Source organism: Manduca sexta, chromosome 15 (assembly GCF_014839805.1).
Source record: "Manduca sexta isolate Smith_Timp_Sample1 chromosome 15, JHU_Msex_v1.0, whole genome shotgun sequence".
In the NCBI taxonomy this organism is placed as follows: Eukaryota; Metazoa; Arthropoda; class Insecta; order Lepidoptera; family Sphingidae; genus Manduca; species Manduca sexta.
The window spans coordinates 11,169,712-11,192,407 of NC_051129.1; the positions used below are offsets into that span (position 1 = coordinate 11,169,712).

The window sequence follows — 22,696 nt, forward strand, 5'->3', positions numbered from 1 at the left end:
ACTTAGATGACGAAACATTTATTTAACCCACGTACTAACATTGACATGTTTGCAACTGTAATAATTTACTTTGTTTTCTCATTACTTAACTAAACGTAAGCCGGCTTTGCGTTACAAGGTATTTTAATACTTGAAGTAAATATATGGGATCAGCATCAAAATTTTCCATCTAGAGAAACCTTAATCTTCTACGTGTACTCCTTTGTTACTTACTGTCACATAAATAGATACTATCCAGGCCTTTTTACTAATAAGTAGATCTTCGGCCACCACGCCGGTGAGGTCTTACTGTCCATATATTTTATAATTCTCTTTGGGTCTTACTTAGTCGGGTCGAATTCACACAAAACCTGGCAAATATACCATACTAATTTAGGTAAGTATACAATTTTTGTTCGTCAATAGTAATGCACGCGTAAGTTCAAAAACCAGAGACGCGTAACGCAAGTATGGTATCTAACCCTCGACTTTCTCTTTCTCGCTTTCGAAACTTGAATCAAATGCTGTATTAAATACCCGTCGCAATACTCGGCGGTGCATCACTCATAATTAAGTTACAGGATAAACTCAATTTACTTCAACTAGCACACAGGAAAGTCCAGTATAATAAATTAATCTCTTGTTTACAATACTGAGTCAGAGAAGCTGCTTGGTATTTTTAGTTATACAGTGAGCGTTCCCTTTTTGCAAATATGATAGAAAACTATAAGAAAATAAGACTTAACATCTCATGTCTCAGGATGGCGAGCGCAGTGGAATACCAAACAATATTTTGTAATTAAAGGTGTTGGATGGTGTTTCTACTGTTCATGAGCTATCCCGGCAAGCTCGTCTTATCATTTAAAGCAAAAAAAAACAATCTTCCATGTTTTATGAAAGGAGAGACAGGTGAATGGCTAATGCGAAAACTGCTAGAGTTCACATTTATAATTTTATTTCATTATGCAGAGTCATGAGGCATTAATTCCCTTATAAAAATTATATAAGTTCTTATAATCTATTTAGTTTTAGTATTATGAATAAGATAATAGAGAATGTTAATAGTTGAATTATGAAAATAAATAAGCCAATACAATTGGAAAAAAATATATTTATAAAATACATTAATAAGTACATTTTATAGGTATTCATTCTTTATTTGGACTCTTAATTTAAAATTTGGTTATTACACAATCTTCATACAGAAGATTTTTTATAAGCATTAGGAATGTTAGTAAGTAGCATTAATTAAAAATAATAACTAAAGGAGGTAGTTGGACAATATTTGCTAAGATCTACAAATTCTTAATCTATCAATAAATACCAAAAAAATGCAATTGTTGTAAAAAAAACAATTCATAGCATTATTAAAATAATGTTGATTATGATACTAATGTGTCAATGCTATATTTTGCCTTGATGTTTGTATAATGTTTATTTATATATTTGTAATAGCACACAGGTAGAAAGGCACTCTATAATATACAAATTTAAAGTATAAACTACTTTATCCACATATCAAGAAAATCTCAATCCAGCAATCAACATACAATGCTCCAATTAGACTTGTTAGGGTTTTCACAAATACTAATTATTACACAGTTTTATTATGTATATTAGGGATAAATACATGCTGCATACATAGTCATATTGTTACATACTACACAATATACCTACCATTCTATAAGAGATTCACACAAATACTATTATGAAGACATACATAAGATATGCATATAGTTGGCAACTAGGGCAGTCTATGTATCAATGTATTATTACAATAATAAGGATAATTCATAGCAAAATTTTCATCAACACATAAATAAATTATGTTAGTGAATAAATTACAAACATGAATAAAAAATTAAAAATGAAACACATTTTATGTAATTTAAAATAATTAATTTATTGTAATATTTTAGAAATTAAAGCTGTGATTGTACTTTTCTTGCAACGCAAGGAGACAAAGGACTTAATCTTAAACATTTTATAGCATAATTTTATGAATAATTTTGTTTTCAATGATAGCCTTAAATTTTCATGTATTGCCTTTATAAGTTGTTTAATGTTGATACCAAAGAGTAAAAACGCAAAGGTTATCTTGATAGATTAAATTATTATGTCTACTGCGCCTGCTGCTAAACAAAGTAAAGGCAAAAATCAGGCCATTCAACCAAATGGTTTAAAACATTTAATTTAAATATCAATTTGATATTTAGCATTCTAGTGTACTCTTATTCGGGAAATTCTCTTTTAATATTAAACAAAAGGTTTCAATTCTTATTATTTTTATCTTGCATAATGTACAATATAAAAATCCCTAGTTGTTAAATATTACTGTTTACAGTTTCATGGAAAATATTTGTACCACCCTGGTTCTCATAGCCTTTATTGTAGCCTACCAAAAGCAAATGCTTTCTAAAAGCAAGACATCCATTGTCTGTTTTTCGTTAAAATATATAGCAATATAACACTTACAAAACTCTGGCAACATAATACACTTCAACTCATGCTCATAATGTTTCACACAAAAAATATTGCTTGTAAAGACATACAAAAGGTAATTTTAAATTACTGGGTTCATATTAAATACTATGTTTTAATATAAATAGACATAAAATACAAATTAGTCCGCACCCCATTTACTTTTCAGGCAGCATGCCATACTCTATGAGAAACCTCTCCACATCTGTGGCAAAGAAATCATTTCCCAGTTCAGTTACTAACTGTACAAAATTGCCAATCATTTGACCTTCTTTGTAAACCAATAACGCAGGGACACCTTCAACACGGAAATGCCTGCTCAAGCCAGTAATATCTGCTGATATCCGGCAAAACTTTATCATTGGATAATCAGCAGCCAAGACATCCAAACACCCATTCATGGTTTCACATGCTACAGTGTTAATATTAAATATATGAATAATCACTGTAACTTTTTGATCTTCTTTATCAATAGCATTTAAAAACTCATCTTTAGTATTCAAAGTAACAACCTTACCAAATTTGGGCGCCTTCTGCAACTGCGTCATTAGTTCTTGCATTCGACGTTTTTGATATTCCATGAGAAACTCTTCGTCGATCAAATCATTCAGTTCATCTTCCAATTCTTCCGTGTTTTTCTCTTGTTCTTGTTCGCGGTCAGTTTTGACGGTCATTGTAAGCTTTTTAGCCAATGCGACGCGTTCCTTTGCTAGTTCTGCGCGATTTTCTGCCTCCAACTGCTTGTATCTTCGCCAATCTTCAATTACTCCTTTCGGGCCAGTGTTGCTCGCTGTTCCTGTCCAGTTGTTGATGGGTGGTGGCTCAGCACTCGAGACGTCAGGTTTGACGGGGTTCCCTTCCTCGTCGCCACTTCTCTCATCATCGGAGCCTTCATCTTCACTGCTACTGCAATAATTGTGCAGCTTTTCGCCCAGAATTTTGTCGTCTAACGTGGCCATTGTTTTCGTAAAAGGTTGGAAAGCTACCGTAACTTTATGACAAGTGATATATTAGGAAAATATACAGTTAATCCACTTTTAAAATAGTACTTAGACCGCACCAAACGCAATAGGTAGCACTCGTCCCAGTGTTCAAAGTAAATATGCAGCTTTGATATGCAGTTAATGTCAGGCTTCGGCCAGTGTTGCCAACTCTTATTTGCCGAACCCGCAATAAATGATTATTCAAACCACTGTATTTGATATTCCGTGGCGATCTTTATTTTTTTTGACGTTTCATTGTAAGCGTCCTCATTCTATTTTAGCCGACAGAAGCAAAATGGGTATATTTTTTGTACATTTACGTATTCTTCCCACTAAATAAAAGAAACTATAACCATTATTCCTTATCTTTAAGGGGGATTTAAATACCTATTTTAATCATAAATTCACTAAGTTAACAACACTAACATCGGCTGCGTCAGATTTCAGATGTGAAAAATTGACAATTTTAAAACTTGTCTGTGGTCGGTATCAGAACTCAAAAGATCTCAAGATACCTACTGTAGGTATATATAATTTTAAATTGATAAAATTAATATTGGCCTATAAATCAATGGAAAAAGAAAATCGCCTTGCATGACGAACATTGCGAATACAAAATCATAGAGCCGCATGCTTTAACAATAGACAAATGAGAAATGTCAAATACCAGCCGACACGACACTTCGTGATTCGTGATTCGTTTCGTCTCGTAATCGTGTAAACAAATCCAACATTACCAATGTGAAATGCCGCCTGTTCATCATAAAATATCAGTAACGCAAGAACAATTGTCTACATTGGTGGAATTTATGGAAAGGTAATATTACTATCTAGTTACGAGAATCAACTCATTCCTGAGCAATTTGTTTCCCAATAAGTACTTAGATCGGCATTGCATTCTTAAAGTTATAGTGCGGGAATGTTTGTACTTCGTTCGTTACAGTCGATTATAATTATCGTCAATGAATAAAAAGTTCTTTCAAAAGAAATAATAAAAAACAATAATGCATATAATTATACGTAGTCATTTTAGTTATTCTGTGTTTATAGGAGAATAATTTAAATTTATAAACTAAGTACTTACAATGTATACAAAAATATGAAATTTTGTTTCATTTTCAGCTGAATTTATAAAACGAAAGAACGAAAACCAAACTTAACAATTCATAATCAGCCTCAAAGTAATATTATATACGTGGATAAAGACCAAATATTTGAATGACAAAGTAAATAATATGTAATGTTTCCTATCAAGGTATACTTTCATGTGGGGTTGACTGTACCATTATGTTAAACAATGTTTTGATTTGTTCAGATATTTCAGATATAAGTATAAAATTTTAAATGCGCCAGAATACCCATTATAGTTTCAAGTTCTTTTTTATACCCACATGCCTAAATATAAAGTGACCGCACTGCGCAAGATGGTAAGTGGAATACGGTCTAGATAGAATTTCGACTGACGAGAGATTACCCATCGGCAGTCGACATAATAGGATATTTTCCTATGTCAACTTTGTACCTTATTCTATTTATACCAGCGAATAGTACGAAATAGAAAACTTTTGTGGAAACTGTTATTTTGTAAAATGTTCTTCTTTTTTCATATTATAGCTGCCACCGTTGTTTTACCGGTGGTTTTACCAATGTCGCACAATAATAAAAGTTACAAAACAAAAAAAGATCATATAATCAGGAAATCAAAAAATGACCATTTTGAAAAACTGCTGGATTCATAACTTATGCTCTGCGCGTTTTGCACTGTGACAACTGTAATTTTGACAGATGAGTTTTGTCGTCAGAACGACAAGCAGGCTGTGTTATAATTATACTTAGGTTAATTATTCTGTTTCTGAAATAAAAAGTTGCAAATCACGTAACAAAAATTTCATTACATAAAACTGATTTAAGTTGTAAGTAAGTTGCTTAAGAAAAGAGGCAGTAATTCATATTTCAAATATTGCAACATGCTGGAGATTACATAGTGGGGATAATGCTCCATCTCATTCTTTCGCAAGCATCGTAATTCCCGATGACGTCACATGCGCGTATCGCACCTCTTTTCGCGTTACTTACACCTATTCTGCCGAAATTCAAAGGCTTCTTGATTTCTTAACAAGAATACACAGAAGATACTTAACAACGTTACAAGAATTTATGATATTATATCAAATCTCTTTACAGGCATGGCGACTTGAGTATTATTAGCGGAAAAAGTGCGAGAAATGTTCTTTTATGGATGGAACTCATTGGTATACTTAATCAAATTGGGGTTGGCCCACGAAAAACCTTAGAGCAGTGGAAAAAAGTAAAGTTATTATTATTATAAAGTATTTTTGAATAAACACAATATGAAAGTTTTATTATTTAAATCATTATCATTAATCAAGGCATTGTTGTATCTCTTTAGACCTGGTCTGATCTAAAATATAGAACGAAGGAAAAAGTTCTGAAAATACAGCAAGCATCTAGTTCACGTCGTCGCAATTTATCTGCCCTAACACAAGTAGAGGAAAAGGTTTGCGAAATAATTAAGAATAATCGACGGTGTCTCCAGGTGAATTTACTAACAATGTCATTTTTAAGTAACTGATATTTATACAAATAAGTTACTTTTTTGAAAAAACATAAATAGAAATATTTTTAAGTATATTAAATCGAGTAATCTTCGTTCTAAACTGACTTAGAGTTTAGTAAGCGGTAGATTAGGTAATATTTAAATATTTCTTTTGTACGACAATCATTGTATATGATTGTTATTTAAAATACCGTGGTTTTAATGAGATCAAGTTTCAGGAACCAAATGAGGAAATACAAACCACAGAAGAACAAAAAGATAGTCTGGAAAACGAGGAAAATGCTGATCCAGTATTCATTGAGTTTATAGACCATACTGAAAGTTTCTCACCAGCACATAAAGCCGAAAATTCACCATCACCTTCACCATCGTCTCAACCTGACACAGGTGTGCACATCGCTGGCGTTGAGTTTTTTTTTTTTAAATCCGTACAATTACTTTTATTGTAATATTCAACTAATCTTATGAAACAAATATTATTTTATCTTTATAGAATTAAGAAGAAAACGAAAGCGATCTAATTCTTACGAAGATTCAAATGAATTCATTAAACATGAAAGTACTTCCTTTAACAACGCAACAAGTAACGCAATTAATGTTGAAGAAGAAAATCGAACAATACAATATCATCGTCAGTTAATAGAATTAAAAAGACTGGAGTTAGAAACTCTACGAGAAAACAACCTACACGAAAGAGAGAAAGAGCGCGCTCAGATTTACAAAGAAAAAATCAAAGAAACGATAAAAATTCAACAACAAATAGTATCATTTTTGCAGGACATAAAACCAGCTCTTATTAACTTTCTTAATAAATAAATTTGTTTTATGTATGACTGAGATATGACCATGTATTTTATATTGCATGCCCTTACATAAATACAGAGTATCCCATAAATGGTACGACAAACGAAGAAGTGGTAAGTAAGTGTAAATTAGTATGTGATTATTACTAGAACCACACTAATATAACAGGGGCATAGCTACCGTATGGCTAAGCAAAGAGAATATAACCACTACGTAAAACTAGGCCCCAAGGACAAGAACCTCAGGTTTTTGACCAGTGACCTTTTTGTATTTTTGCTCCCGTCTGAGTCCTCGCATCAATTAAAAGTTTATAGATTTAAAATTTTTCATTTTGCAACTAGTTGACCCGACAGACGTTGTCCCGTCTTAACTATGAATTTGCAGCGCGCATTCTATCGCTGTCAGTTAAGTTTAAGCTGACAGTTAAGTTTTCTAATTTTCCGCGCAATTTTTTGATTTTTTTCTTTTATAAGAACCTTCTCCTGACAATAACAAACACAATAAAAAAAATGTGAAATCGGTCCAGCCCAATGATAAAAGAGTATAGAGGATGGGTGATATGGTCACGTGACATGCGGCACATTTAAGTAATGCATAAAATGGTGCCGACTCCGCCCCTTACAATAGTGATATGCTAGTACCGAAAATTTTGTATCGACATCGAAGAATTAAGAGAGACAAACAAGCCCCAAAAAGATCAAATACGAAAGGGGTTAGGAACTACCATAATATAAATATAACAAACCATAATGTAAACAAACAAACTGAAACTGATTTATAAGTAACAATTGTTAAACAAAGCAGTACCTGTTGTGACAAACATCCAGTTGTGTTTGATCTATATTTGTATGTTGCACTATTCCTTGCTAAAAATTTAAGTTACAGATTAAGATATTTATTTAATACATGATAAATGGAATAAGATAGCGTAGCCAGCAATTATTTCGTTGGTTTTATTTTATTTTATTATTATGCTCTTTGATCGAGAAACATAACTATGGTTCAGCAAACTAAAATCAATGACCGTAAAAATGGTGGTTAAGATAATCAATTATAATAATTATTTGCAATAACAACAATATGATTATGTATCTATTTCCGTGCATGCAAAGGTTGCTCGAAACATAAGACCGCCAATTGTAAAAATATATCTTACATTTCATCTTTATGTTGTTTCTTTTATGTTTATCTATTCTTTTATGTAACAATTCTAATTTTATTCATAGCAATATATTAAAGTAATATTACTATTAGGTGAAGTATAATAATCATTACTATTTTACTTATCGGGAATATTGTTGGAAAACAGTTATCTTTACTCGCGTTAATTAAACGTGTGGTTTATGCATATCTTCTCAAAATGTAAAGAAATATGTATTTGGTGTAGGATTCCAATCACGTCGCTCAATATTCTCAATTCATTTTGCCTTGGTTTTTAAATTTTTTGGTTATCTTAAAAAAATATTCTAATTTCACTTAGTTTGTCGTTCTGAATAATACAATATTGGTGTGTGCTCTAACATTCTTTCAAAGACAAAAACCGTAACTGATAAACGGGCGTCTGTTAAAATATCGATATCAATAATTTCTAAACAAATCCACCCACCATCCCTAAGCTCGTGTGTAAACAAACATAATGATTTTAATGTGTATAAATCACGCCTAAAAGAGTCCAAAGCTTAACAAACCAGATCCACATATCATTTTAATTGATAAAAACACATCCAAAAAGTAAATATACAAAGATATTTGCTAATTTTCGGTAAAAACAGTTACTAACCTATGAAAAGATATTTCGGGGTCTTTCTTGCGTGAATTCGATTTGCATCCTTTCACACAACACTGAGTCATTTTCGAAACTTAACAAATACACTAATAAACACACTGAACAATTGAGAATATGATTATATTACTTTAAATTCAATATTTATGAAGATTTGTTTACATCGTCTGACACTACATGTACTTGCTGACTGGCCCGCATAAAATGGCGTTTCTGCCGCAAGGCGGTCCCAGTGTGTTGAAGTAAACGAAATAGTGCCATATGCGAAGAAAGCAATTATTTTTGTCTTTTTGTTGCGTTCCAAATAAGCTTTGAGTAAAAGAGATAGACATATATATTGACAATTCTGCGTCGATTTCCCTAACATAAATATAACTTATTCATATAGCTAACTTTTGAGGCCTGTCCTCTTTATATTTAGTCATTGGTCCAGCCGTTCACGCGTGATGACGTGACCAGGGGAAATAGGGATTCATTTTTTTATATATATGTGATTACACATAGAACACACCGACTGCTTATCTATGACGAACTATAATGAGACAATAATTTTTAATAAGATTGCTATCAGTATTATGTTACATGTTTTTAGATACTATTATAATATACACAGAAAAATAATCCCGGCCTTACACTTCATATATTATCTATGTTAGGTATTTTTTTTTGACATCAGACATTTGACAACAATCGACTTGTCATTTCAATTGATTTTAATCATCGTGTCAAATTAAACTCGTGGGTTTGTTTACTTAAAAGTTGAATAAAAGCGTATAAAAAATATTGTAGAAATAAGTAAAGATTTATATAAAAATCATATAAGACTTCAGGATGAGTAAGTAGCAATCCTAAAGCAGAGTCAGCAATGCCATTGTAATTTAAAGTACAAGTTATAATTATGTTAAATATCATTTTAGATAAGGTTTTGGAGAAGATTTGTGAAGTGGATCCCAATGATAGTGATGCTGTAAAAGAAGCAGTTTCGACATTTTGCAGTAATCTACCTAATCAGACAAGAACAGATGCCCACAGATGGCTGCGCGCGTTAGAAGACGTGATAAACCGGTGCATAACCTATTTTCCTTTCTATATTTCATTAAATGTTTGTAATAGTTGAATATCCCTTAAAGCTTAGATCAGATTTTTGAAAGATCATTCTATGAGGGTTTTATAAAGGTTTTGTTCAACTATTTCGTTCAGAAAATGAGCATCAAGAGGACAGAATACAAAAGCCCTATTATTAGTATAAATTAACTAACAACATATATTAAGAGAATGAAATCCTTAAATCCAAACCTATATATAATTGTATAGTTGGAATTATAGTGTTACTCATTTATTATTGTTGTACACTTTTCACCTGCTATGTTAGCATAGAAAATATAAAAAATTACACCAAATATATGTTGTTATACAATGTTGCTGTTAATATTTTAAAGATGATTTATTATCTATCATGCTGACATTGGATAAAAATTATATAATTGTTCAATCTTTAAAATATCTAACATTGTTAAATTAGATAAATTATTTCACTTAGCAGGGTCTGGTTAACAATAAGTAATGGTTCTCAGTTTTCTTTTTATATTCTAGTTTTCCGAAGTTTTGTGGATCACATCGCCCTACCATAGAGAAGTATGTGGCTGATTTTCTAAAGTCGAGCAACTATTACAATGTTATTGAAGCTGCTAAATGCGCACAAGCCTTGCAACAGGTAATTTACATAGATCATAATTCCAGCTAAATAAGTATTGATGGCTTCCATCTATTAGGCTGTAATTCAAAAAGTATCATTTTAAAAGGGATCTTTAAGAAATACTATCCTTTGATCTTTAATAAATTTTTTAACATGTTAGATAGTTGAAAATTGTTTTCAATATATACCAATAAAATATTATATTTTTTTTATTTCAACTTAATGCATAGGGAATATTGATATTATTGTAAATATATGTATATTCTTTAGCTACTTAAATTTACAACTAATATGGTAAACATCTACTTATGTGTGAATTTGAAAATTACTCTATATATTTAATTCAAAGTAATAAAATCCAAATTCAATTCAATACATTGATAGTGGATATTCTATGAAAGTTTTTTTTAAGTAATAGTAAACAATATACATACATACATACATAACATCACGCATTTTATCCCCGAAGGGGTATGCAGAGGCGCAACTAGGGCACCCACTTTTCGCCAAGTATGTTCCGTCCCATGATGTGATAGGGGGCGAGCCTATCGCCATATCGGGCAAAAATTCCAGACTCCAGACTGATACTGAGCAGAAAAACCCAAATATCACTTTGCCCGACTCGGGATTCGAACCCAAGACCTCAGAGCGCTATTGTACCGGACATGCAATACAACTACGCCACCAAGGCAGTCAACAATATAACCCTATAATATACAAAAGCATAACATAATACTGAAATTATAAGTAACTGTTATAGGTAAAACCATCACAAGATAAAGGGGCAACACCGAAAGCCTGTTGGAGGGAACAGATGCTCCTGTTATGTAATGCAGCTCATTCATTAATTGAGAATCTATTTGCAAACTCAATTAGCGCACACAAGAAATCTGATAAAGGAGAGGTAATTTTTGCTGAAACTACATTTGAATTGATAATTTATAGATGTTTTTTTGAGGATTGTTCACTATAAAGTACTTATCTATCATTACAATTATGATAGAATATCATTTTGACTATTGATAAAAAAATTAATAGTAAAAAAATCTGCCTTTTTGTATCTCCTCTTATTGTTTAAAAAAATGTTTGATTTATAAATTTAGCACTAAATATATAGGTAGTAAAAAATATTTTCTATGCACAGTTTTAAAGGCATTGTAAATATTTCAGGGACAAGACGCACAACTTCTCTCAAACACACCTTTAACAATAGCATTACAAAATATTACTAAAATTCCAAAAAGAAATACGAACATCGCTCAGAACAAAAAGACAGCTATTTTTATAAGATTAAGAAACATATTTGTATTCATACAGGCAATGCTTGTGTAAGTATTTTATTTGTACTTATATTACCTATCTTTAGATGCAACCATAGAGAGTATAATACATGAAAGACTACATGATAATAGTAGCATAATTTTATTATGTACTAATATTTTCCTATCAGCTCTTGGACCCTTAACAATACAGCTCTCTATGGCTGCACATGGCTATAGTGTCATCATGAATGTAAATATTTTGATATGAATATTATATATTTTTCGATGCCCCCAATAATTGGCGATTTTATATATCTTTATAATTCTATGGTGAATTAATTTTCAGTGAAATTTATCCGGTAGCAAAACCCATAAGGCCACAGACAATATTAGAAGTGGTATTACAAGTTGTTAGTGTAACTGACGGAGTTAACAATGTAGGTTTAGAGAACTTAGTTGGTGTAAAAACTGAGGCTTTGAAAACATTGGATGCACTAGTGGCATGGTAAGTACAGTATAGCCAATTATAGCTTATAGATACGTACATCATGCCCTCCATTTCTTTTGTCTTTATCCCCAGAAACAATAATGGCACTCATAACTTTAAACTAGCTATGATAAAATGGCTATTCATTATTATTACTTCCCTTATGACAACTGGATATTATGTTGCTGCTACAACTTGCAAGTTAAAATACTTTTGTATAGTTTCTTATTATACACTATTAATAACCCCTTTGAGAAGTTCAAACTGTTACAAATTAGAAAGAAAGGAATTGTCCTTCTCAAGTAATTGTTTTGAATTATTATAACTGGTAATAGGTTAGTAAACATAGCAATATACCATCATGCGCAACGGCCCGACTTGCTACAGGCTCAGTGCGGAAAAGGAACCCGTCAACATAACAATATACCATTTCCAATTTTTATTATTCAAAAGTGACATAATATTTTAACCTGTCATCATACATAAAATTGCATTGTTGCAGTAAATTTTCGATTAAAACTAATTTCAACTATATGTGTTAGTGTACTAGGTTTAAATTTATATTTCTTGTTTTGATTGTAACAGTTTAGGTGCCAACCTCGTGCCTTTTTCGCCTTTGGTATTTAGATTCATAATGCAGACACTTCGGTGGAGTTCGGAAAGTGAATCAAAAGAATATGAGTGAGTAGATTACTTTACATAAATAAATAAAAAAATTAATCAAATCTTTATAAAAGTTTTTTAATTTTAAAAATAATTATAAACTACAAATATAATGAATTCCATAATAATTATAGAACTAATTCTTTATAATACGTAGTGTAACTTTATTCTCATAATGATAATTTACACACTATTTGATACGTAAATTTTAAAAATTATCATTACTGAATACAGTTTCTTCACTTTAACACTTCACACTTTTTATAGGAAAGTAAGATGCGCAGCATACAGCAGCCTCGTACGATGGCTAAGAGTACTTCACGTACATAAGCCGTCGCATGAGGGCAGAGGGAAGCTGTGGGAGGATGAATTGACTGAACACATAATATCTGACATCACACCACCTAAACAAGTCATAGAACTTAATGTAAGCATTAAAAAAAAATAACTTTTCAGAGGTGTATAACTGAATCTCCCCTTCCTTTTTAAAACAGTTGATTTATTTAAAATGAGCGTTATAGTTATATCTTAATTAACTCTGGGCGTGACAAGTACTACAAACATTACGCCATTATCCCCAAGAAGATAGCCAGATGTGCAACTAAGACACCCACTTTTTGCCATCTATGTCCTCGTCCCATGTAATAAGGAGTAAGCCTACCAAAAATATAGGGCACAAATTCTTATGTCCGGCTAATGCTGATCAGATAAACCCCGTATTATGTTTAACAGTTAGATAACTAATATAGAAAACAATAAGCAAATTACCAAGTACAATGTATAATTTGTTGTAGTTATATTTCTATAATATGATTTTTTTACAATTTACATATATCCAGGTTAACGCTGCAATACCAACAAAGAATCTAAGTAAAAAAGCGAAAAGGAAACTGGCAAATTCTATGCTTCAAGAAAGTTCTATGGCAGTACACATACCGGGCGAGAAAAAAAAGAATAATTTGTAAGTATTGCAATTTAATGTCTCCTATAAATATTGAGTAATTTACTTAATTGCTTTCATGTGTAGTGGACAAATAATAAGCTGAAGTCCATCTTCTATCTATAAAAATCAGTTTTGCAATTCAATAAAACAGTATTTGTGTCAGATATAACCTTTACATTTACTTCACTAAAGTTTATATGTATAACAATATTATCCTAATTATTATCTCAACATTTATGTTATAGAACTGGAGAATTAAGTGATGAAGTAGCTGTTGCTGCATTGGAATGTGCTGAAACTTTATTTATTACTTGTGGGATATTTTTAAAACCTGCAACTCATAAGGTATGTACAAATGGAGCGATTCAATGTGAAAATATGTATTTCTCAAGGTTAAATACGATCTGGATAACTTGGCTCTAACATCTTTTCAATATCGCTTAAATGTTTCCGAAAGCGTAAATCAGTATGATTACTAGTAAAGACTATGGCATTTTTTTTTAATTATTTGTCTTTAACCATGTATTATTTAATTTTTCTGTTATGTTCAATAAATTACTAATATTAAATTATCAGGTGTTCCAAGAGCGTCTAGTCCGTGAATGCTTCGTGCTAGAATCCTACAGCTCGTCCCGGGCCTTAGGTTTGCTGCGAGCGTTAGAGGCAGCTCGTCGAGGTGTCCCGCCCAGCATACCGCCACCCACCAGCTACTGTCTGCAACTCTACAGCAGCCTGCTCGCACAGAACTCAGAGGTCAGTACACCATGAAAAACGCAATCACTGTACTTACAGAAAAAAAAAGATCTCCTGGGAGTGTGGTAGCAGAGTATAGATAGAGACACGAGTCGTAAGCACGCTTGTGATTGGTCGGTGTGATGTTCAACGAGGCGCGGTTTCGCGCGATTGGTTCCTTAGTTGATGCTTGTTATCTGTTGCCTTACGTGTAATGCGGCTACTAATCACTTTCGTCAAATTATGCGAGCTGGCCCCTATAACTGTTCAACTGTGCTTATAACTTATGATTTACTGTATCAAATATATGTTCTATGTTGAGGGGCTCCTTTTTCCGCACTTAGCCGTCACGCAGGTCGGGCCGTGGTATATGTGTATCAAATACATATATGTATATATGTTGCCCCAATGGCTAGTCATTATCATACAGACAAGTCAGTACTTAATATGTCCAATGAGACTGGTTGGTGTACTTCAGGTTCTGGACATGTTTTTCATTGTCTTAAATTAAGTCGATTGTCAAAAAACGGCATTTACATACCAAAGTTGATAGCAAAGCTGATTAAAGGATATAAAAACTTGTAAAAAATATTAATTTAAAAATTGTACATGCAATAACTTTTATTTTTTGTTGCAGATATCCCAATTCTGTTCCCAAGCATTATTAGACATCAGATTACAGTTGCATTGTTCGCCTCCATCACTCAACTTCGCGCTAGAAATACAACCTGAGATTAAAAAGAGAGCAGAAGAAAAAAGGAACACAATATCAAAGAGGAACAGACAAGTCCTAGAATCTTTATTAGGTGCAGACAGGTGAGTTTAATTTTTCAAAATCTAGTTAATTCATGATCGATAACAATTACAATGAAGGGTCTTTTTAAAGTCAAACATTTCAGCTGTATAAGTATGCTATGAGAAATATGTATTTCAACTGATATGAGTTCGAATAATGTATTAATTCATATATTTAGTCAAACGAAACATTCATAACAAAATTATGTCCACAGAATGCCAGCAGAAAACATGGACGAAGATGTCATAAGCATACCAGATGAGCCTATAAGTAAAAAGTCACGTCAAGACACCGAACCTGATCAAATCAGTCTGAGCAGTGCATCAGTTAAATCCATTGATGGCAGCTATGAATCGGATGTAGAAGATAATGATGAAGAAAATGACAGAGTCGTGGAAAGCATTACAAGTAATGAAGAGAATATCTATGATATTGAAACAGTTGTTGAAATAACACCTCAAAATGAATCTGAAGATTCACAAGACGTCACTGACAGAATCGAACGGAACGTAACTGTCATGATTGCAGAAGATATTGAAAATGTACTCTCAAATGTTGAAAATGAAGATAATATGAGTCAACCAATTGTTGCCCAAACAAATAAAACTATTGAGTCAAATGTTGATGATAAAAAAGTAGTAACAGATGTAAAAGATTCGGAAGATGTAGATAAGACTCCTGAAGTAGACAAATTAGAGGCTACCGTAAAAGATACAAGCAATGTACCAGTAGGTACCATTAACGATGACATAAGTCAGCAAACTACCATTGTAGATATTGATGAACATCTTCCAAACACAAATGAAACTGATGACTCTGACCTTACTTGTGGACAAGCTTGTGTGAGTTCTCAAGTCACAGTTGAAAATATTGAAATAGAACCGAAGTTAGATGAAGGTAACAAAGACAATGATATTCCGAAAGAAAACGGAATTCCAAGTTCTCCAGAAAAGATATGTGAGAATGGAGATGTTAATGTAGAAGCAGAAAGTGCTCCTAGTAAAACAGTTGAAAAGAATGACAGTTTAACTGTTGAAGACATGTTAGCTGATTTTGTTGATGAAGTAATTGAGGAGAGCAAAACTGAAGCTTAATTAATATGTGCCAAGATTTAGGATTTGAGAAATATTCTTAATATGCTTAATCCTAAAAAAAGCCTGTATCTGTAATTCCCATTAAATTCATAAAGATATTATGTGCTTAACTTAATGATAGTGTCAAATGCTATGTAACAGATCTAATTATTCCTGTACAATATTTTTGCCAATAAACATTTGCAATAATTTATCTGGTTTTAAACAGCATAACCAATGAAAATAGATATCATGTCAATTTTTTGAATTATACTGGCTTTTTCTCGCGGCTCTGCCCGCGTGAAAGTTTTTCATAATAAGTAACCTGTAGCTCTGCTGAGCAGAGCAATATATGATGATGTGAGACTAGTGCGTTCAAACAAACAAACACTTCAGTTTCAAATATTAAGTATAGGTATACGGTAATTTTATTGCACCAATATACTAGTTTTTAGAAGAATATTTAATGCTTTCCAAATTCCATCAAGACTATTCTCTCCTGAGAATAATAACTTTATTGAACTGTAGTAGTATTATAAATGTTCTTTGAATTAGGTTATAAGTACGCAACAAAGGGATCCCCTCATTCATGAATCTGCTAAGTTACCAGTCTTATAAGACTGAAGACATCAATCCAATCCGATTTATTTTATTTGGCTGTATCGAGTCATCACTAAAGTAGTAAAAGGCGTTTTATTTTTGCTTTAAATATGTCAATATTACATTGACATTTGACACACTCACTCACATTTGACAGTTTTGTACTTTGTAAACACGCGAGAAATTTTGTTTTTGTAAAAGCAATAAAGTTTTTAACTTTACTATTTATAAGCCGGAATGGTTGTGGCAATTGGATTCGAAGGAAGTGCCAATAAACTAGGCATCGGTATCGTACGCGATGGTGAAATTCTCGCGAATTGCAGAAGGACATACATCACACCACCGGGTGAAGGTTAGATTGATAAAAGTAAATTAAATATAGTAAATACTATATTTATTAATTTGAATTAAACTGAATAAAATGCACAATTTGTAGGAACCATTTTCAAAGCGGCATTTTATCATCGTCCATATCTGATTCATAAACAGGGTTCCTTCCAAGAGAAACAGCAGAGCATCATCAGCAAAACATCCATGCAGTGCTTGAAGAAGCGCTGCAGCAGTCTGGACTGAAGCCTGAAGAAATAGATGTAGTATGCTACACCAAGGGTCCTGGGATGGGAGCACCTCTAATGGTCTGCGCGATCGTCGCTAGAACTTGCGCAAAATTATGGAAGAAGCCAATTTTAGGTGTAAACCACTGCATCGGACGTATCCTTTTTATATCAAGAGAATGTACTTTCTGTAAATAGTATGCTTGTACCAGGCACAAGCATTTGTAACTGTCTGTTAAATATGTCAAAGAATATTCCTGAATAATGAACACAGATATTGAAATGGGTAGACTAATAACCAAGGCAAACAACCCTACAGTGCTGTATGTGAGTGGAGGTAACACACAGATTATTGCTTATTCCAGGAAGAGGTACAGGATATTTGGGGAGACCATAGATATTGCTGTCGGTAACTGTCTCGATAGGTGAGGAAAAGCCCTTAAAGTGACATGAGAGAAATCAACAAACTGTTTTATACAATTAAATTTATTATTAAACTAAGAAATGTTTTTTTTTAATTTTGTATCTAAATAGTCCTCTTTTCCAGATTTGCGCGTGTATTGAAATTATCAAATGCCCCAAGCCCTGGTTACAACATTGAACAAGCTGCTAAAAAAGGAAAAAAATATCTACATTTACCATATTCTGTCAAGGGTATGTCAAGAAAATGAACATACATTCTACACTCAATTTATATTATTTGATGAAAAAAATACTGTGATTATCTGCTAATAAACAAATGTTAACTTATTTTTTAGTTTCACCACTTAATATAAAAAAGTAGTATATTTATCTTGTCCAATATTTTTCTTACAAGGTTGGATTGTAATAAAAATCCATACTACTGCAAAAGTTTTTTAGGAACTCAAAACATTTATTGCATACTGTTTTGAATGAACAATTATGTACTTTATAGGAATGGATGTAAGCTTCTCAGGAATTCTTTCATACATGGAGGACAAGATTGATGAGTTACTAAAAGATTATACTCCAGATGATCTTTGTTATTCACTTCAAGAGACAGTATTTGCTATGCTAGTGGAGATCACAGAAAGAGCGATGGCACACTGTGGGTCTGATGAAGTAAGTGAGGGCATTTTGTAAAGGTTCTTAAAGATTTTATGATATTCATAGCCCTATGATTGCCACAGTTGCATAGTTGTATTGCATGCACAATACTGCTCTGAGGGTCCAATTCCAATTTCAGGTAGTGCAGTTTTATTGTTTTTCTGCTCAGTATCGAACTGGTGTCTGGATTTTCTGCCTGATATGGCGATATCCTATGACACTATCAGTTAAAACTGACAGGGATGAAGTGGATGCCCTAACCTGGCAGATTACAAACAATTCATTTGATAATGGGTCATGCATTTGTTTATCATATTCAATCTTTATTTAATTACATTTATTATTTCCCAGACACCAAGTTCCAATCAAGACACAAAGTAAGAACGAAATGATATCAATAAATATCCTACAAAAAATACTCTATTTTCAGGTATTAATAGTAGGCGGCGTGGGATGCAATGAACGTCTGCAAGAGATGATGGGCGTGATGTGCGCTGAACGTGGTGCTAAAGTGTTTGCAACGGACGAGCGTTTCTGCATCGACAACGGAGTGATGATAGCACACGCCGGCGCGGTCGCGTTTGAGTCAGGGGTCAGGATGGACTTCTCGGATGCAACTATAACGCAGCGGTATAGGACGGATGATGTCTTGGTTACGTGGAGAGACGATTAAATGATTTTTTCTAGTAAAATTTTCTTTTTATGTAGATCTGCATAGTGTGTAGGTAATACCACAGTATTTTCTCTTTAAAAAAATAATTGAATAAAATTAGTGTGTTTTAGAATCACAAATTACTAAATAAAATAAAGAGAAAGTATGCTGAGCTGACTGCCAATCTTCACTAGGTGGAGAGGCACTACAAAAAGAAGAAGAAGAAGAATCACAAATAAAATACAAATGAAAGTTATAAAAACTTTATTAAACCAACCATCATAATATTTGATCAAAATAATAATTTAACTGCAAATTCATAAACAAATAACATTGAAAATGATTACATTATATTGATTGAAAACATAGTCTTGAAGTGAATATAAGGTCGCAGATTTGCTCCAACTTTAGTTCAAATATATGATATTCTAGTCAATTTAAAAAGTTCAACAATTAGTCCTTATTTAATTGAATGATCTAGATTACTGCAGAGTAAATCTCCATACGTACATATAGTATCTGCGTAATTGATATCTGTGTCATTTTCAAGCAAAGAACTTTTTAATAAACAATTTTATTTCAGCCAATTTTTATACACTATAAATATTTTTGAGTAACCAAAACATCCTTGATACTTGAAAATTAAAAGTTTTGTTATAAGAAAACAGGACTACATCATCATAGTACATTCCTCAGAGGAAACAATAAAACTTAACAAACATACTTTACTTATAATAAAGTTGAAATGCAAAACTTGACACTCATTGAACTAAATACATTTGAATATACAAACAGGAATATATTTACATGTTCGCACACACCTTTGAAAACACAAGCTAAAACAAACTTTACTTAAGATATCTCATTTTTAGAGCTGGGCAAATTTTTATAAATTGTCTCGCCATAATTGTATAACTCAATATTTTAACAATCTAAGATAAATCTGTTATCTGCTTACTTATAAAAATAAATAAAATTTAATGCAATGTAGAATAAAGGGTATTGGATTATCATTTTGCATCATTATGCAGAGCAAAGCACCATTGTGATTTGCTCTGCTTCCATTATTGGCGCTTTTATATATCCTCAAAGATGAAATCTTTAAAACTCATTTTTCGTTTAATGAGTAACATAAAATTTTGTTGCCAACAAGACCAAGGCTGGGTTTTGAAATGATGTAGAATGTGCAAGTGGCCCTGAGTGTTAAATCCAAAAGTTTACTCAATTAACATGAATCTTTCTTGAAAAAATATCATATTAAGCTTTTAACCATTACATCAGACATCAGAAATGCTTGTCAAAATTATTCGCATCTGTTCACCCTATACTTAAAAGCAACATTGACCTGACAGAATTTTCCTATAACTATGAAGCATACGGCAATGACTCAAGCACTTCTATCTCGGACAATCATCCAAATTTTGCCTATTCAATTAATGTTCATGCACCAGATTCAAAATAACGTAACGAATATTGTTATCATTTACAAGGCTTAGCCATATCTATTGCGATAAGTTCAGATGTTTAAAATGTTGGATTTAGCATGGACCAAAGAATTTTTTACTCATTTACCATGGTAACAAGAAATCTCTCAAATCATACTCTTTCAATTTAATGATTAATAAAATTACTCAATAAATAACTGTAAGTTCATTTACAATCTGCATTTGTGTGGTATAAGCATTCATCCGACACAACATGTTGTGAAGTAGTGCCTTGAGTAAAGAATATTTTCTCAGACATCTAGATTCCAGAATAACACAATAACATACACAGTGTATTTCATACTTTGGATTGATGCCTATACCACACCAATAAATGTAAAGTGCTTTTAATACATTTCATATGTGAGTTGTAACCGTGAGATATTGATTCGTAAACATTCCTTGAAACTCCTATCTGTAACTTAAAACACACTTAAACAATAAGTCCACAGCACACATCCTACACACATATGTACCTCACTTTGTACTAGGACTTGTTTAGTCACTGTTCCAATTGTCACATTGTTTTTCATAATGTGTCTCCATGCAGCCCTGTGTACACTATTATCCATGTTACCTAAAAAAAGGTTAAATATTATAAACTATCAATATCTGTGGTTAGTTTTTTTAAATTGCATTAGACCGGCTGGTGAGCATCTGGGCCAATTGCAAGTACATAAATATAAAATATTTATTTTTGGAAAAACATTTATTATTTTAAAAAAATATCAATAAAATATATTTCTTTTTATAATATTTATGTCTCATTGAGTTATTTGCAGTATTTATGAGCTGTGACTGGTCTATACTACATGTGGATACTTTTATATGTTTTGAATTCCAATAACAGATAGTCCTCTCATAAAAAGTAAGCCAAATCCCTGTTTACTTACCAAGAATCCAGCAAAAGAAGTGACAAATCCTTCTTTGGTAATTTCCCACATGCCACCATACTCTTCTTCATCCACATTCTGGAAATTGTTTACGTAGAAGTATATCACCGCTGCATTCACAACCACAAATCTGTAAACAATATTTTTTTCAACTGTTATAAATAGAGAATATTTTGATTATAAATGGTGCCAAGATAAAGGTCTATATTACAAAGTAGAAGACTTTCTTTTCTTTCCAAAATTACATAGAAAATAGAACATATTGTTTTAGTTAAGGAATAAATAAAATATTTAGTAAAGAATATAATTTGAAGCTTTCTTTAAGAAGCCAATTTCAGCGAAAATCGCCTAAGGAACATAATTTTTCTTTATTTATTTTTATTTGTTTCTTACTCTGAGTAAGGAACAAACATGTTGTGTAATTTTAGCTTATTTGTTGCGTCTATACTGTATTATTACAATACAGGAACAAGCATAACAGAACAATTTAAGTCCAATAAAACTATCTGATGACTGAAAAGTTTTCATACATATTTAGAACAAATTACAACATTCTAAAACTTATTTTAATAGTCTAGCATCACATAAGTTAGACATTTTAATCATAAAGATTTAAAGATTGCGATATTGAAATGAAATTATTAGATTAACGTAAACTTACAGTAACAAACCCAAGAATCCTTTCAAAGGCAGCAGTCCCCAACACAGACCCAAAACAATGCCTATCGCTTGCCGCATCCAATATATCACGTCCAGGAACTCCTCCTATAATTGTTAAAAGCATTTAATCAAACACTCTTTCACATTTTCATTGAAAAATATTAGCAGTCACGGGATATCATTAATATAACCTTGTCTGGCCATTCTGTGTTCGCTGTAAATGCTTTTTTCCACACAGATTCAGTCAATTTACCCTTATTGGTACTGTCTATAGATTTATTTTTAGTTGCCATTATTTTTAATATAACAAAATACTACGTTTTAATTCATAAAAATAAATGGAATCAATAACTTTTTTATCATAAAAAAATCGTACACGTCACTGTGACATTCGTTTCCTTCAGGTTATTTTTTTGAATATTTGTTGCACTCGTTACGCATCTTTTGGCCACAAATTCTAATCATGACCTATTGTAAGCTTCACACTGTCTATAAAGTAACAGTATTTAGTATACAGCCGTTTTC

At 32.1% G+C, this 22,696-nt stretch overlaps 5 protein-coding genes across 8 annotated transcripts; 3 read left to right on the forward strand and 2 right to left on the reverse strand.

Moving 5' to 3' along the window:
• Positions 1-1,070: 1,070 nt before the first annotated feature.
• Positions 1,071-3,592, reverse strand: LOC115450101 (phosducin-like protein). Its single transcript, XM_030178074.2, has one exon. It carries the CDS (start codon positions 3,417-3,419, stop codon positions 2,619-2,621), a length of 801 nt encoding a protein of 266 aa, XP_030033934.1. The 5' UTR covers positions 3,420-3,592; the 3' UTR covers positions 1,071-2,618.
• A 332-nt stretch (positions 3,593-3,924) lies between these two features.
• On the forward strand, positions 3,925-6,862 carry LOC115450111. 4 transcript variants are annotated; one of them, XM_030178089.2, is made up of 6 exons: positions 3,925-4,260; positions 4,566-4,669; positions 5,628-5,751; positions 5,854-6,000; positions 6,240-6,408; positions 6,515-6,862. In XM_030178089.2, exons 2-6 carry the CDS (start codon positions 4,662-4,664, stop codon positions 6,835-6,837), a joined length of 771 nt encoding a protein of 256 aa, XP_030033949.1. In that variant the 5' UTR covers positions 3,925-4,260; positions 4,566-4,661; the 3' UTR covers positions 6,838-6,862. The 4 variants fall into 4 exon arrangements, with proteins under 4 accessions (XP_030033949.1, XP_030033948.1, XP_030033950.1 ...); XM_030178090.2 differs by having other exon boundaries at positions 3,927-4,260; positions 4,566-4,698; XM_030178088.2 differs by lacking the exon at positions 4,566-4,669 and having other exon boundaries at positions 3,926-4,260.
• A 2,415-nt stretch (positions 6,863-9,277) lies between these two features.
• On the forward strand, positions 9,278-16,470 carry LOC115450100. The gene is made up of 13 exons (XM_030178073.2): positions 9,278-9,443; positions 9,526-9,673; positions 10,202-10,322; positions 11,065-11,208; positions 11,475-11,632; positions 11,913-12,071; positions 12,639-12,734; positions 12,984-13,143; positions 13,556-13,677; positions 13,905-14,004; positions 14,236-14,412; positions 15,029-15,207; positions 15,402-16,470. Exons 1-13 carry the CDS (start codon positions 9,440-9,442, stop codon positions 16,279-16,281), a joined length of 2,448 nt encoding a protein of 815 aa, XP_030033933.1. The 5' UTR covers positions 9,278-9,439; the 3' UTR covers positions 16,282-16,470.
• Positions 16,471-16,980: 510 nt separating this feature from the next.
• LOC115450095 (probable tRNA N6-adenosine threonylcarbamoyltransferase) lies at positions 16,981-19,174 on the forward strand. The gene is made up of 6 exons (XM_030178069.2): positions 16,981-17,212; positions 17,350-17,571; positions 17,689-17,839; positions 17,962-18,068; positions 18,331-18,497; positions 18,913-19,174. Exons 1-6 carry the CDS (start codon positions 17,098-17,100, stop codon positions 19,153-19,155), a joined length of 1,005 nt encoding a protein of 334 aa, XP_030033929.1. The 5' UTR covers positions 16,981-17,097; the 3' UTR covers positions 19,156-19,174.
• A 207-nt stretch (positions 19,175-19,381) lies between these two features.
• Positions 19,382-22,585, reverse strand: LOC115450096 (respirasome Complex Assembly Factor 1). Its single transcript, XM_030178070.2, has 4 exons — positions 22,363-22,585; positions 22,173-22,276; positions 21,512-21,641; positions 19,382-21,195 (listed from the first exon to the last, which is right to left on the reverse strand). The coding sequence occupies exons 1-4, from the start codon at positions 22,462-22,464 to the stop codon at positions 21,148-21,150; spliced, it is 384 nt and encodes a 127-aa protein (XP_030033930.1). The 5' UTR covers positions 22,465-22,585; the 3' UTR covers positions 19,382-21,147.
• Positions 22,586-22,696: the final 111 nt, after the last annotated feature.